Source organism: Labrus bergylta, chromosome 23, assembly GCF_963930695.1.
Source record: "Labrus bergylta chromosome 23, fLabBer1.1, whole genome shotgun sequence".
Taxonomy (NCBI): Eukaryota; Metazoa; Chordata; class Actinopteri; order Labriformes; family Labridae; genus Labrus; species Labrus bergylta.
The window spans coordinates 12,078,932-12,095,715 of record NC_089217.1 but is presented as its reverse complement, the minus strand read 5'-3'; the positions used below and the strand labels follow the sequence as shown (position 1 = coordinate 12,095,715).

General features: G+C 39.1%; 1 protein-coding gene across 1 annotated transcript; it reads left to right on the top strand.

Moving 5' to 3' along the window:
• The first annotated feature begins 225 nt into the window (after positions 1–225).
• On the top strand, positions 226–3,326 carry LOC109991703 (secretory phospholipase A2 receptor). Its single transcript, XM_065951593.1, has 5 exons — positions 226–278; positions 478–548; positions 885–1,223; positions 1,745–2,023; positions 2,190–3,326. Exons 2-5 carry the CDS (start codon positions 497–499, stop codon positions 2,561–2,563), a joined length of 1,044 nt encoding a protein of 347 aa, XP_065807665.1. The 5' UTR covers positions 226–278; positions 478–496; the 3' UTR covers positions 2,564–3,326.
• Positions 3,327–16,784: the final 13,458 nt, after the last annotated feature.

The following is a 16,784-nucleotide window of genomic DNA, read 5'->3' as shown; positions in this document are numbered from 1 at the left end:
GTCAAATAACCCAATATCATGACAAAAACCTCGATACAAAAGCAGAAATGGAAAACATTTGTCTCTGTTGGTTTTCAACTTGAACAGTGTGACTGTCATCGCGTCACACTTGACAACCTCTAGTTCATCATTAATCCATTGCCACCTCTGTTTTGACTATGCACACATTTACCTGGCACCATATGAATGCTTACATCATCCGTTCACCAGAAATAAAACCTGGCAGACGCAGAACTAAATTCGCCAAACAGACAGCACCCCGTCCCAGACCTCAGCAGGTAAGAGAACTTTACCAACAGCAGGCAACCAGTCAGCACACTTTGATTGGATGAATTTGACCGTTTTTCCAGTCCAAGTTATCTTTATTTATTTTTTTAATTACTCTGAATTGTTTTACACCTGTTTAGGATTTCTTACTTTGTTCAATAAATGTTCATTAGTTTTTACTTTGTGAATAATATGATTATCTCTGTAAAGTTCAGTTAGTTTCAACAATATGAACACCACAACTGTGAAGACGGCCCTCATGATGCTCGTGCTGTGTTCAGGTGAGGCTCATTTTCTTGCCGTTGATCTCAGTCTGATCATTTCACTATTTTTCTTAAATCTTTTTTTTTTTTTTTTTGCACAAATGTAAAAGTATTCCAGGGTAACAAGCCCTTGTCTTTGGCTATGATCTGCCCCTATTTTTCTTTGATAATGATCAATGACTGTGCACAAATGACTCTGAAAATCATGAGAGCGCTAGGAATATTTCAACCAGTTTATGGATTTGTATTCAAACTGGCTTTTTTAATGACTATAGTTCATAATGTTTCCTGTTGTTTCTATGAACTGCAATGCAAAGATAATAATTAAATATTATCGTTTCTGTGTTCATGAAGGATTTCTTCACTTTACATTTGCATCTCAACGTCTACGATCCTTTCGCATTTTTGAAAATAGAGAAATTTGGAGTAATTCATCCACCACATGTAAAAGGATAAATGCATCACTGGTTACTCTGTATGATGAAGAGGACGCCAGATTCACAGCAAATTTCACAAAACAAGCCAAAGACGCAAAGGAATGGCTCTACGTCTGGCTCGGTCTGCATAATCGAAGTTTCAGTCAGTCAAATGGAGGCTCTGCCAGTTTGAAGCAAAGATGTGGAGCCATTCATAACAACAACCTGGAATGTTTTGATTGCAGAACAAATATATCCTTGAGCTCGTCCATCCAGAGTAAGTTAAAGCATGTTTGATGTCCTTTTTCATATGTTCAATGTGTTTGCGAAAAATAAGATTCACTGAAGAAGAAGAAAGAAAAAAAGATATGAATGGTACAATGACAACATGTCTTATAATAATAATAATAATAATAAGAAGAAGAAGAAGTTATACTTTATTAATCCTGTGAGGGGAAATTCTGTTTTACACCCTGCTTATTGAACATGAACATTTACTCTTTATTGAAGATGGTTATTATAAAGTGTAACCATATTTTCTTTATAAGCATAGGGGAACAATGTCATCCTGTGATGTATTACAGGACCTGATGAAGCGCCCGCTCAGACATGAAACGTTGTGTTCTTCAATGCGTATAGCTAATCCATAAGTATATCTTTGGGCGCCACAGTGTTTTCAGTGTCTTTGTGCATCATATCCTGTATAAACCAACACAAAGGATTCCAGAGTGCTACATGTTAAACCTTGTTTGTGAAAATATTCAACAAATCAAAATGTGATGTATTTATGTTTTGCAGGTATTAATGACGCTCTTGCTCCTTTAAATAAGACCTGGTGTCAGGCTCTTAAATACTGCAGTCAAAACCACACTGACTTCAACAGCAGCGGGGCTGTTGACACCAGCTTTTGGATCGCACTCGATACATGGGAATGGCAGGACAACGGCTGCTCTTCATTCAGAAAATGGGTGGAGACTGGAGATAACACTGGAGAATGCACACGTGTGGACATTAATGACACTGTAGGAATACATAAATATGGTTGTGATAGTACAGCAAAGCCTTTCTGTGCCAGCGGTAAGTAACTTCACAGTGCATATTAACTTAAAATCATAGTTGTTTTCTATTATACAATGACTTATTTGTACACATTTAAACTGTCATTACTTACTAACTTACATGTTAAGTACAGTATGGTCCACAGACTCATGATAGTAGTAGATACTCATTGGTTTATTTCCAGGTACTGTGAGGATCAAAGTCATTCAAAATCCTTTAACTTGGGTGGAGGCATATGATTACTGTAAGCAAAATCACTCCCGCCTGCTGTGGATCAGAGATGAATACGACCAGTGGGCTGTTGAACAATGGCTTAATTACACCGCTGAAGAGGGTGACTTCTGGATTGGTCTGCGACAAAGTCGGGTCTTTGGATTCTGGATTTGGACCAGTGATACGACAGTGGGGTTCTCCAAATGGAAGGATCCCGAAACACCTCAGCAGTCCATGTTTGACCACTGTGGGGCCTTTAACAACAAGGACTGGGACTGGAAGGATTTAGACTGTTCAAAAGAGCTTCCTTTTCTTTGTGAGGAGAACATTGAATACATCAAGTAATAGTTATCAAGCTTTGCTCATGAGAACAGATTCTAATGTAGAGGTAATTAAGAGCTGATTATTGTGGTGAAAGACAGCGACATTACCCTCTGCTTAAATTTAGCATGGGTTCTTCATGGCTTCAGGTTTTCCCTTGATCGCTAAAACGTTATTCTGACGTTTGAAAGGTTTTATACTTGACATTTCACATGCAAGTGTTTATAAAAAGCATTGTTCTTTCTATTGTTGTTGCTGATACATTAATTTGTGTAACAGTTGTTAATATTGTTATCGGTGTTTTTGTTGTTAGGATCACTTATTCTAAAGAAAAGGACTTATATGTATGCATTTGATTTGATAGTGATGTAATCTCATGGAAAAAGTGAGAACACATATATATCTGGATTTTCTTTTTTTTTTCTACATTAAGGTTTGTAATGTGTGACCACTTCCCCTGTTGATATTTGTGAAGTTACTCACTCTGTCCCACTGTGTCATCTCAACCAATCCAGTCAATATTTTCGGATAATAAAACCCATCTGTTTATATGTTTGTATGTAATCCCACCACATTTCCTGATCCATTCAAAATTGAGAGACAATTTTTGTATTTTATATATATAGCTTCAAACTAAATCTAAATATTTTATGTTGGACTCTTTTGGTTGAAATTGCATTTTGATACACTTATGTGTATTAGAAGATGGGTGCTGTGTATTTGCTTCTAGATACTCTGCTTGTATGCCTTTATGCATATATTATTGAAATAAACTACTGGAAATTCACTTGTGCCTTAATTAATGTCATTATACAATATCAATACATTCTTAACAGTGACACATGACTGTCTTGGTTTTTATATTTTCTACAGGACTAAAGTGCAGCTGCTGCAGGTTTTCATGGATTCTAATTTATAATACTATTTCTTCACAGGGCTTTTTACACCTTTATTTTCGAGATAGGACAGTGGATAGAGTCATAATCTGGAGAGAGAGCGGGGGGGTGGGGGGGCATGCTACAGGTCTGATATGATCCCAGGCAGCCTGCTCTGAAGGACTTTAGCGTCTGTAAATGGGGGCATGCTGTGCGTTAACCACTAGGCTAATGACCCCCCATAAATGAGTCTCATTTCTTATGATTTCACATCTGTGAATATTTGAACTACTCATCCATTTGGCTTTTCTTATAATCTTATTTTCTGTCAGCATTGTGCAAAAACTGATATTGTTACTGTTAAGATGAGAAATTGGTTGCAAAGCTAATTGTCTTTGATAGATTTGAACAAAACAATTGAAATTCAACTTTTTGTTACTTTGGGAGGGACAGAAGATTTTTTTTAGGGAGGGGGGAACTGAACTTCAGTGACATATCCACAACAAAAGTCAATGTGATAATAACATTTCAATCATACTAACACAATAAATATACCAAGAGAACAAAGCATAAATCTTGGAGACAATGTTATGGGAAAGGGGGTCAGTTGTGTTGGGTCAGCAGTGAAGATATTCAAGTAACTTCAACTCAGCATTTCAGTATCAGTTGGAAGAGGAAGCTTGAGTTAGCCCAAAGCAAAAGAGAAGCAGAACAAAGCTGGCTAGGAAGACAACAGACATCTGACAGGAGCCAAATGTGGAAGTAATAACCAACATGATGATACAGATCTATAAACTCTAAAACAAGAAGCAAAGAGATTGGTAGATCAGAGGCCGAGATGTGAACATCTGGAGAGGTGCAGGGACACTAGGGAAAAAAAAAAAGGATGCTTGGACAATTTCCAAAGCCATTCTTCACACTGTGGACTAACTTGAAAAGAAAGCTCAATCCATCACACCCTCACTCATCATTCTAACTCATCACATGGCTAACCGTGCAAATGTGTGTGTATGAGAGTGTGTTTATGGGCCTCTTGATCATTGCTCACTCCAAGGGAACAGACTTTCACTTGACTTGTAGCCCAGCTCACTCCTCTGGCCATGATGTGATGTACGTTAACAAGTGTGTGATCATAGCTCATTGAGGGGAATCAGAGATTCTCAGGAAACACACTCCTCCACGGCGTAAATCAGCAGCCACTGAGCATCCTGACTTGCAGCTGAACATATTGGTGCAAAAGCAGCAAATTTTAGTTGGCAGAGACTTGGACTGGATAAGAGGCTGATCTATGGCCCCATTTGGGGGTTGAAAGATGGCTGAAACCTGGTGTCCATTCAACCGGAATTGAATTGTAACACAGACATACCTCCACCAGTTAGCAAAACGTGAGCAGATGTTCTCTTTACACCGAGCTGTCTTCGGTTCTTAAGAGTTTAAGTCCAGAATTGAAAAAGATACACTTCCAGTCTCTATTACATTACGTCTAACTCCACCGCAGCTACACCAAAATCTTACTACTTCATTTGGAATAACAAACATTGTTAAAAGCCATTTCTACATGGCACTGACTAACTAAGACTAAGTGACCACTGCTACCACCAAGACTCAACTCTGGATAATCATCAGAAGATGGATGAACATGTGAGTGCTTTTATTATTGGAATGCTTTTTTAAAAATCTTTCTAGGGCTGAAACGATGCATCAATTAAATCAATACTTAATACTTAAAAGTGTTTGCAACAAATGTAAATATTGTTTTGTTGTGTCTCATGATTATTGCATTACTCACTGTGATGCAGACACGAGTGTTGTATAGCATTTGGTCAGCTTATGCTGTGTTGACTTTTCATTTCATTTCATTTCATTTTCATTTCATTTATTTATTTAAAGGACAGTTCACATTAGTCAACATTTCTGTAAATGTGCCAGTGTTAGCCAGCAGGCTAATTTTCAACTGTAGTCCTTTGGAAAGAGGTAAAGCTAGGCACAGGGTGGCTAAAAAAAATAAAAACATGTTAAAGAATACACACAGCAATAGATAACAACAGTATAACATGATGCCAATATACTGGCTCCATTAAAACATATAACCATACAACCATTCGTACAAACCACCATGGGTTAGAGAGCACAGCTACAACAATACATAGCAACAGACAAACATGCACTCAGATTAAATACTATAAAAGGTGTTCACATTTTTGATTGCTTAAAAGCCAGTCCTTAAGACTTTTATTTGTAATAATGATGATCATTTAATAAATGAGTTTTTTTAAGACAGTGTTCATTTCGTTCACACAAATTATGACCATGTCAACAATAGTTTTTCAATTACAAAGATGAGATGTTGACACGTTAAATATCGATCTTTGACAGTAAAAACCATAATAGCTTTGTTGTTGTTAATGAGACCTTTGACCTTCTCTCAACCAGAAGGTCAAGGGTTCGATTCCCAGCTCCTGCAATCAATGTGTGAATGTGTAGGAGTGACACGCGGTGTAAAAGCTCTTTGAGTAATCAAAAGACTAGAAAAGCGCTGTACAAGCTCAAGTCCATTTACCATTTACAGGACTAAAATGTTAGTGGTGGTCTGTCTGACATTCAAAGTTTGTGATATTACCTGTGTCTAATTGATCTGTCAAAATACAAGCAGGAGGTGGAGAGAGGAGTGTGTGCAACCAATCAACTATTGTATGACAAAGATGTATCTTCGTATCGTTCTCTTCAAACAGACATTCTCTGTTTCAAATTTCTTACTTCTAAAGTTGCTAGTTGAACTCTAACCAACGAATGGCAAAAGGAGTAGAAAGTCTGTGTCTGGGGCTCCTTCTTATGCTAATGTTGATGGCAATACAGTTGGTTCTGAAATGGGGTACAAGACACACTGACACAAACTGTAAAGAATAGAATTTTGTATTTTTACTTTTTTTTCAAGATGCATTTTCCAGATTACATTAACTCATTGAGAAGTGTGTCCCATGTCATTGTGTTTGGCGGTTCAAAAAAGCATAATTTCAACTCCCTCATCCGTACGCATTAACACACAAAGCAGCGATGCTCTGTGTCAGGTCAATTTTTCATTTTGAGTAAGCCAGAATGTGTTACTATTGTACCTTCTTTTTGCTTCTTCACTGTAATAGCAGAATGATACAACACAGCCTCTTTGTGGGTCCCAGATCCTTTACACTCAGAATCAATAGCCAAATAGCAAACTGTTGGATTGCGACTCTTTGAAAGTGCTCTTTTGTCTGCCTTTGCTGGCATATTTCCTTTTTTATGTGACTTTGATTGCGTATGAAACCATACAAATGGCCCACAGTATTGTGCCTTGCAGACAAGAAGGAAGAACTGAACATATTCCGGTTTGTGAATACTTATTATACCAACAGCTAAGATAGAACAGGGACACACATTAACACACAGTATAATGGTGGAAATGAAGTTGGTCACCACGGCTACTGAAGCCCCTGCTCCTGATCTTCTGCAGTGAAGTGGTTTAATAATTAGTATTCTGGTCCAGACCCTTACAACCTTTCATGAGGAATATGCTGCCGCTAATGGCTGACTTCACAATATCTGCATGAGTGATGACATTTCAGACATGTTCACCACAGAGACTGCTGATTTACATTGGAAATTGGCTATCAGAGATGCGTCAGGGTCAAAGTACAAGAGTTGAGGCAGAGGTAAGTGTGTGTGTGTTCTCGGGTTTTTGTGTGTGGAGCTGTCCTTCACCAAACTATCTATTCTCTCACTGAACCTTTGACCATTGAGAAGGTCACAACAGTCCTTAACCCACCAAAACTCGCATCCACGGTTAAGTTCATTCATATGTAATTATGCTTCATTTGCTGTGTGCACATTCATGTCTGTCTGCACTGTGAAACACTGGAGTTAACATTCCCCTCTGTTATTTTCCCACCTTAACTTCTTGCCCTCCTCCAATAGCTTTGCATCTCTCTTTTCTACAGTCTTCTTATTATAAACGTAGAAAACAAACACATTTACCCTTACAGTTTTCTTGTACAAAACTATAAGCATCTTATCTTAAGTTTACCCTCCAACCCTTTGACAAAACAAATACAAATTCCATTAAAAGTTTGTCTGCTGTGTGAATGAGTGTGTATGCTTCAGACATTTAACAAGTATCAAAGCACAGAAAACAGATTCCAGATGAATTTATTTCCCTGTGCTGAAGTGACTTGAATATACTGTTGACTTTGTGATTTGTTAATTCTGCCTTTCTTTTTCAAAATGTGGTGCAATGGGAGCTTTTGTGCTCAGTGCAGCTGAGTTTTTCTTGAGAATTGCTTTAATCTCAGGTCTATTGTTGCATTGATGATTCAACATTTTGAAAATGAACTGCGCAACTACACACCGACGCATGGTGAAAAGGCCCTGACACCAAGCAAAACTAGTGGCGATGAAGGCCGCCTGTGGCATCGCCTCACATCTCAGCCAAAAAGTTTTACTAGAACACACCGCAAAGCCTACAGCTGACGGCCAACCACCACGTACATTCTGTGCATGCATGAGGGGCGGCGGTAGCTTGTTGTTTGATACGAGAAGACCGTTTTCTCACCGCTCTCGTGCACCTCTCGTATTAGAGGTAGCCTACTAATCAAGAATAATGTCTGATAGAAAGTCGAAAGTTGAAAAGAAAACCTCCGAAAAGCCAATCAGAGAGATCCCTCTCACTGACCGCGGACGCCGATTCTACATGTCGAATCGGCCAAAAAAAAGCCAAAGGGTTCTGACGGGTAGCGACGGAGCCGGACACGCCTCAAAAACTAGGGCGATGACCGTGAGCGGTCATCCAACTAGGGCTGATGGACGACAATCTCCCTGGTGTGTCAGGGCCTTAAGAGCATGTTTTATATAGATACATCACCTTGACGGAACAAATGGCTGCAGCTCCCAAGGAATCGACTTTTCTATGTAACGTGGGCGGCAGTAGTTCAGTCCAAAAATATTTGACAGGCTGTTTAACCAAAATATTTAATGGGTTTACATGTTTCAAGTAAGACAAAAGTCATGATTACAAGTTTGTGTACATTTTATCATGAATATAGCTAATATGGGTAAAAGCCACTGAGTTACACCTGGATCATTTTTTTCAAATATGTTTAATTCAGTAATGCTGTTGGGTATATAATTCAAACATGTAATTTCTGTTTCTCAGACTTAGCAATATAAAACATAGGTGGAAAGATTAGATAAAAACACTTTAAAGCTTGGATCAGACGTCAGTTACTGTGATAACAGAACATGGATAGATAAATGTATTTTGTTCATTCTGCTCATTCACACATCAACATCATGGCAGTGTGGCACTGACCAACAATTCTGCGAAGTTAATTGGTAAAAACAAATTATTCCCCACTTGCAATTGGCTCTTGATTTGTCTAACAAAGGGGCGGACACTGTTGTTTCTTAGGTGAAATGTAGGATCTGTATTGCACAAACTGCTGACTCTTTAGCAGGTAGACATCTCTAATGGCCCATACATTGTATTGTCTTATATTATACACTTATATATTATTCATGTATAAGTAGTCCACTGATAAAATCCTCCTTTCAAGGTCAGAGGAAACAGTAAATTTGCTGTAGATAACAGACAGCCCCACTCCAATCGATAACATCAGCTAGCTTGGTTTTGTTAGTGCTCTGTATCACTGTGGTTATCATCAGCACAGGTTTACAGACAGTAACGTCCATTATGACAAGCAAAGACTCTTATCTATTCCACTTTTGTTTCAATGCCTCTGAAGGTCTCTGTATCTGTGTTGTGATGACTGGTATGCTACCAGCAAGCATCACGTTAACCATTAACCTGCAAAACCACATCTCAGGTCGTTAGCTGCTACAGCACTGTTTGCAAATGCTAGTTTGATTGGACAAAGATTTCCCCTTTCAATAATGGTTTATCTGCAGTAATACTTTTTTTTATCCTGGACAGAATGCAGTTGGCAGACTTAGCATGAGAAGTTAAATGTCGAATTCATTAAATGTAATTAATATCTTAACTCACAGATGGTCCACAAACCATTTTTTAAGTGTATTTTGTTTTAAATAACTTTTTTTAATAAGGAACATTTCATGAATAGATAAGTTAGTGGCAAAAGGTCAAAGTTCAAATACCTGGAATAAAGGTTTTTCTATAAATAACGATCAGATAATGTTGAGCTTTGTATAATGGCAAAAGATGCAATGTTGACTCACCTGCAACATGTATTAGTGACTTTAATTGTTCATTTAAAGTATCATAATTAACTTTTTTTTTAATGCAACACTGTTTATTTCTCCTGTTAGGGCGTACATGAAATGCTATAGCTTGCATTTTATTTTCAATGAGCACGTGTCTGAAACACAGTTGGCATTTTGGTACAGCTATCATTTTAATTGGGTAATTGAGGTTGTGTCAAAAATAACTGTGAAACAAGCCATACGTTAATTACCACTTGAGTCAGCAATATAGATAAACCCTGAGACACACACACACACACACACACACACACACACACACACACACACACACACACACACACACACACACACACACACACACACACACACACACACAGGACTAAAGAAGCACATGGATATGAAGAATCCTGGCGTACAAGACAAATGTGTGTATGCATGCACACATTTTTCTTTTTGTGATTGTGCTTACATGCTTGCTGCTGATTCATCATGTTTGAGAGGTTGGCTAATTTCCCACCAATCTATTTTATGGTGACAATTCACAATTCATCACTAAAACAAAGAATGTATTTGGGCATCTGGAGTGCTTTGTTTACATTTAATTATAGATTTCATTGATAATGATAATCTATACAGACTATTTAAGTAGGAGTCTATATCATTCCCTTTTAGAAAATTATGTTTGACTTATTCTCTCAGGAGATGAGGCTACATCTACTGTTCATCGTGGAGGATATCTCAGCATTTAACAAAGCAATTGCCAAAACTATAAATGTCCCTTTTGTAAACATACATACCATAACCAAAAAAACAGCAAAATATTCACTCCTGTGTATTTGATGTTTCATTTATTCAAACTGAAAACCTTGTGCCATCTCTGAGCCTGTAGATCAGGTACAAATCCCTGTCAGGCGTAATATTTTCATACCTCAATTCAACCTTGCACCTCACAATCCCATATTCCCACTCAGCAGGCGCGGAGCCTATGGCTCATTGCAGAGGGGGCGGGGACCAATAGTGGGCCCTTAAACTGTCTATAGGCTATATAGCATATGCTGTAGCCTATATAGTAATATAGTACAGCATTTATGGTATAGTATCGGCTGTATGGAGCTACAAGACGGGGCGGGACGAAGAGAAAAGCCGCTGCAGATTACAAAGGGTGCTATTACAGAGACAGGGACTTATCAGTGAGTGACCTGCTGATGTTTAAGCAGAACAAGTGCTGATATGTCTGTGCGCATATTCCACCGATTAAACAAGTAAAGCAGACTTCATTAGCTGGACGGGAAACCAAAGACAGAAGGCCACTACAGTTTGACATTCAGTGAAGTTGGACGCTCATCCAGCCACACAGACAATACAATAAAACCACACATTATCAACCCACGCACGACAACAAACTTTGTAAACAGTGTGACAGCAATGGCCTGCCGTTCATACAGTATGATAACCAAGCAGACCCTGGGCGGTCTACAACACATGCACCAACAAACAAAAGACCAGCATCTAAACGTAATCTCAAATAATGATGAAACAACTTACCAATTAAGTTTTCATCAGCACTGTTGCTTTCCTGCACGGGGCTAGCTGGGTGCTCCTCCTAACATGTTTATTTGCTTGGTTAGTAGTGTTTATGTTAGTGGAGCTAGTAACGGGAGGAGACTTGCCAGGTCGAGTTGTCAATGAGAAAACATTTTTTATTTAGTTTTTTACACTTTTAATGTTACGAAAAACTGCGAGGTAAACAGAAATAAAGCAGACAGACGACTAGGTTTTTAAAACTCCAGACAGCAGCGGGGGCCCAGCAAAGGGGGTGCTAAGAGGTGGAATCAATGACATTACAAACAGGCCACAGCACCCTGCTGGTGCTGTTTGCTGCCGAAGTTGAGAACCCCCTCGGCAGTGGAGGGGGGCCCCTCTCTCCTCTACAAAATACATTGTGTGTCTTGATTGCGGCAAAAGATAAGAGAGACTCAGACCTCGTCAAACTAACTTTATTCGAAAATTCAACTAAATCACAAAATGCATGTTAAATTTGGCTCAAAGTGGGCCCCTTAAGACAACAGTGGGCCCGGGGCGGCCGCACCTTCTGCCCCCACACTCGCTCCACTACTGCCACTCAGCTTTCTCCACTCACTGTCACTTCTTAACTACACGGTCAATTCATCTGCCCCTTGCTTTCATCCATTTGTAGAGACACAAGGTGCAGTTGGTAATGTATATCTAAAATGATTTCCTCCTCTCCCCTGTACTTTTAGTTAACACACTTTCATCTGTTTTCGAATATGCTGGCTGTGAAAAGGTTGTCCCATACCTTTCACCTGCCCCCACCTTCCCTACACTGGCCTGCAGAGTGATTAGGCTGAGTGAAATCACCTGAGCTTAATCAGACAAAGTGAGGCCAGTTGGGGTTTTCTTGTATAAAGCCAGAGTCTGGGGGGCGGGGGAAAGGGGTTGTTTGGTTAGTGGCAGCTTGCTGTGAGGCTGTGGTTTCGTTCGGTTTACGTAATCTTGTTTTATTAGGTTACCCGGGACTTTTGTTTGGTGCTATTTTTGGTTAATAAATCAATCACTTCATTTTGCATTGACTTCTGCCTCCTGACATCTTTTTGCTCACCACCAGTGCCGAACAGCCACACTTAAATCCCAATTTTGAGGTGGACTTACAATCAGTAATGTTACATTTGGTGGCAGTGGTGGGATTTTTTTTCGTCACTGAAACTGGAGAGCCAGAAGAAGAAGCCCGGACGCCCAATCACCAGGAGCGCACAGAAAGCCATGCAAAGTGAAAGCCAAACACTGCAGTATGACCCAGGGGCTCTACGAGGTGACCAAGGTCCTAGGGAGGACCTAGCTACAGGTGGAGACCAAGGGTACTTGTGTCCCTCTCTTCTACAACATGATTTTCCATAAAAGACACCTTTCCACATTAAATGCACACTTTCCTCTGCTACCTAGATTCCAAACAAGCTCTCAAGACAAAATACTGTTAAGGGTCACAATCGTTTAAAGTAGCTGGATTCTGCCTCCTATTTGGTGGCCAGTTGACTCGCCAAATCAAAAGGCGCCTCTTTACATCGGGGAGAAGTTAATTCTCACACCAGCTTCAGATGAATGCTTGAAATGTTTTGGGGAAATTGCAGCTAACAAGACTGGGCATGATGCCCTCTCAGCTAAAACAATTGAGGAGAATAGACTAAATTGCAGAGGATGTTCAGAGGCAATTGTTTGAGAGGCTTAGCAAGTCCCCGTGGCATGCCATTCAAGTGGTTGAGTCTGCACATGCAGAGAAGCGGGCGAGTTGACTCGTCTGTGTGTGATACAGCTATCAAGATGACTTCCAGGGGAGATTTAGTCTCTGCTATAATTTCTGCAAACGAAAGCCACACAACAGGGTATATTCAGGGCATTTGTTGAAACACAAGATGTTCAATAAACGGAGCTGATTATTATAACAAGTCATTTCACATCCCAATAATCTTGAAACCTGTCTTTTATTGCACTATAAGAATCAATCTTCTGGTTGCATCAGCCAATTCTCCGGGCAATCTGGGAGCCGGGGGATTTCTCGGCCACGACTTCCTTTTCATTGCAGTAGCAACAAGTAAATACATATAGAATTAGAATGGAGAGAAAATTTCATTCATGACTGCTTCCACAAGCAGATGTCCTTTTAAAAGAGATTGATAAAATTACAAATCAGCCTATAGAGTCCAGTTGATTTGCTAACCACACAGATTGTGATTTAACCTCCGACTTACTACCCTAGCTCTGCTGCTTCTCTGAATTCAAGAGCAACTTCTTCATTCCTTTTCCTTAAAAGAAAAGAAAATCTACACTTTATTTATTTTCCTAATTTGTTTGCTTGATCTTCAACTGCATGATTCAACAATGCAGGCAAGCGTGCATGCACCACAACTGTAGATCTCACTGGGTTTCATTTTGCCGTCCTTTCTCTCTCACACACACACACACACACACACACACACACACACACACACACACACACACACACGAGCTGCATGACAATTTCCACTGCCAAGGGGGAAGGAGCATACAAGCTAACCTCATGTGAAATACTCATTCAGCCTGTCTTTCTGTCACATGTCACGCATGCACACACAAATGACTGCACTGTTGCACACGTTGGATTCACGTGCACAGACATGCAAGGCAGACAGCCCCCACTGGAGTGTGCAGCCACTGGGGCAGAGGGTTTTGATAAATGATTGCAGATGATATAGAAGAAAAAAAAAACGTGAGAGGGGTTACATCGGAGAGGTCCTTTCTTTGTCTCGTCAAAAAATCATAATACAGTCAGTTAATCATTTATTTTTTTAACTATTAGTTAATAGCTCCTCATCTTCTCTTCAATTGTCTCACTTTTTTCTACTCTTTCCCCTCATCTTTAATATTGCACATACAGTATCTGATCCATCCTTACATTAACATTTTCCTACTGTTCTAATGTGGTTTCAATGTCTACAACCTCATGACTTTCTAACTAGTGACCCATCTTCTCTCACCTTCTTACTGTACGCATCCTCTCTATCTTATCCCTTGATCTCACCCTCCTCTCATTATCTGAACTCTTACCATCTCCTCTTTCATCACATCATCCTCTCCCCTTAACTCTATCTCGTTCTCTGTGCATGATGTGTCCATCCTAAACATACATCTGCATCCCTCCATTCCAAATTCTTTGCCTTCTGGGTTTTTGTTGGCTTATAATGGACTCAGGTAGACACTGTTATGGACCCCTCAGCATGAAAAGTGCACAAGCACACAAAGAAGCCCAAAAAGAAGAAATTGCACAAAGAAGACAAATGGGCATCAAACGATATCAGATATGAACTGATTGCAGTTTCTTCGGTCAATTCTGATTTTTCAAGGTCTGACCTGCTGATTTAGCTGATTCTGATTTTCTTTCTTTAACTAAAGAAAAAACACGTTGTAACTTCCCTTTAATGCCAATTCAATTTTATGTTCATGATAAAACATTAATTACTCATTAACCCCTTAATTTACAGACAGCAGCCTGCCCCGCCTCTTTCTGTTTTTCACTGATCTCGGCCCATTCTAATCACCAGGCGGTTAATTGGTGCAGCTCTAACAGAAATCCAAAGAACACACTTTTGTGTATAGTAAAAATAAAACAAGATATACTCAATTAAATCATGGGCTTCAACTTCAGGTAAGAGGATCAGTGCAGGCAGAGATGTAAACAAATACATAACATATTATTAAAATACATATCTAACTCTAATGCAAGACTTTGTTTTTGATTGGCTGGAGAACATTCAGAGATTTAAAGCTCTGGTACACTGATTTAAAACAAAGCAGACTACAATATTGGAGGCATTATGAAGCATTTTCTCTCTGCTTTAAATTAATAGGATTTACTTAGAACATTTATATAGAATACAAGTTAAAAGTTTTTTTTTTTTTTCTTTTGACTGAAAAGTCATTTGAGACAAAAACTGCCATTAAAGTCTATAATAAACTTAAACTATTTCACAGTTGTAATTCATGAGATTACAGCTCTATCTGTTGGTCTGCTTAAACCTGGTGGCAGTTATTATTGAATATATCAACAGGCTGCAGAGTTAAAGGTCCGGTAAGAACATTTTCAAAGACAAACTAAAACCTTTAGCCCCTGAACATTTATTATCTTTCTCTGACCTTTAACTTAATACAGAGGTGTAAAAGTGAGACATAGCTCAATTCTGTCTAGAAATAACTCTACTGTCAGAGTTGTGAGCTGTGGCTCAGTGGTAAAGTCGGGCATCTTTCAATCGGAATGTTGGAGGTTTGATCCCCAGCTCCTGCAGATCCACTTAAACTCAAGTTACTCCCGCTGCATCATTGGAAATGAATGTAAATGAATATGATTAGTTACATCTGATGGTCACTTTACATAGCAGCCTCTGTCATCAGTGTGTGAACGGGTAGGTGTGTCCTGCAATGTAAAAAGCGATTTGAGTAGTCAGAGGACTAGAAAAGCGCTATACAAGCTCAAGTCTATTTACCATTTAACAGATTTTTTAGATTTCTAATAAAGAACTTACAAACAAAATACTGATTTCTACTCTCGTTACATCACTCTTTGAAGTGACAGCAAAAAATGTGAGACGGATCACAGTCACGTGAGCAGGATTGTTGAATACATGGTTCATTTAACTACTACAGACTTGGGCGTGGCTTAATGAGGAGTGAACACCAAACAAAGTTGTCTGACCGGAACCAGTATGTTGAATGTGATATTTGTGTTATGTCCTGTCAGGGTTTTGTTGTTCTATAATTTCTGTATATAAATAGATATTTTTGAAGCATCAGTGGTAATCAAGCTGACCTTCATTCAACAAACAAACTTTTGAAAGGTTGTTTTCTTCTCCTCTGGTGCACAGACCTGACAAAGCTTGATGTCTTACTTTTTTTTTTGACACATCTGCATCACGATGTTTGTATTTCAGAAAATTGTATTTCAGTTAATTGCGAGGGAAGGGAAATCAGTTTCTTTTTCTGGCACATACTGCTGAAGTGACCCAGAGTGAAGCCGCTGTGTAACTTGTGGTCGACTGTTGAACTGAGACTTTACAGTTGAACGGTGTTACTCCAGGATAATACGGACGTAGAAGTGACTCTGTTTACATTACAGATGTAAACACTTCATCTGAAAGGAAGTGTTGCCTGGAAGTTGTTTAACGCTAACTGAACTGAATCAGCAATTGAATGACTGAGAAATTCTATCGGACAATGATAGTCGATGATTGCTGTGCAAAAGACTTCCGGGTCATTCTATAACTCCTCTTTAGGGAAAAGAATCACAGTATTTGTTTTGTCTTGACAAGTCCACTATGTGCTTAGATCTCAAGGAATACTTACACTCTTAAGCAAGCTGTTATACATGAAGACGCCTAGTTATACTTTTTTTTCATCATTTGTCATTTTCCTTAGTCTAATGTAAAGTAAAAATGTACCTGTTGAATATGTTGATGGCCAGGCATGATCATTGTCCTGAGTCAGAAAGTTGAAGCAAGTAGACTACCTGTAATTAAAAGTGAGTCTGACTAATTGTAGTCTGTTCCTCTTTCTGAGCACAGATAGCGTCTTGAGGATTAACTCTGGTCTTAGTCCTGCCTCACCACCTGCTGTGTGGC

Bases quoted from the DNA above. Each gene is read 5' to 3' on its own strand.
- LOC109991703 (XM_065951593.1), top strand. From the start codon at position 497: ATGAACACCACAACTGTGAAGACGGCCCTCATGATGCTCGTGCTGTGT. The intron at 549-884 runs GTGAGGCTCATT...GTGTTCATGAAG, and splicing joins GATGCTCGTGCTGTGTTCAG to GATTTCTTCACTTTACATTT. The intron at 1,224-1,744 runs GTAAGTTAAAGC...TATGTTTTGCAG, and splicing joins CTTGAGCTCGTCCATCCAGA to GTATTAATGACGCTCTTGCT.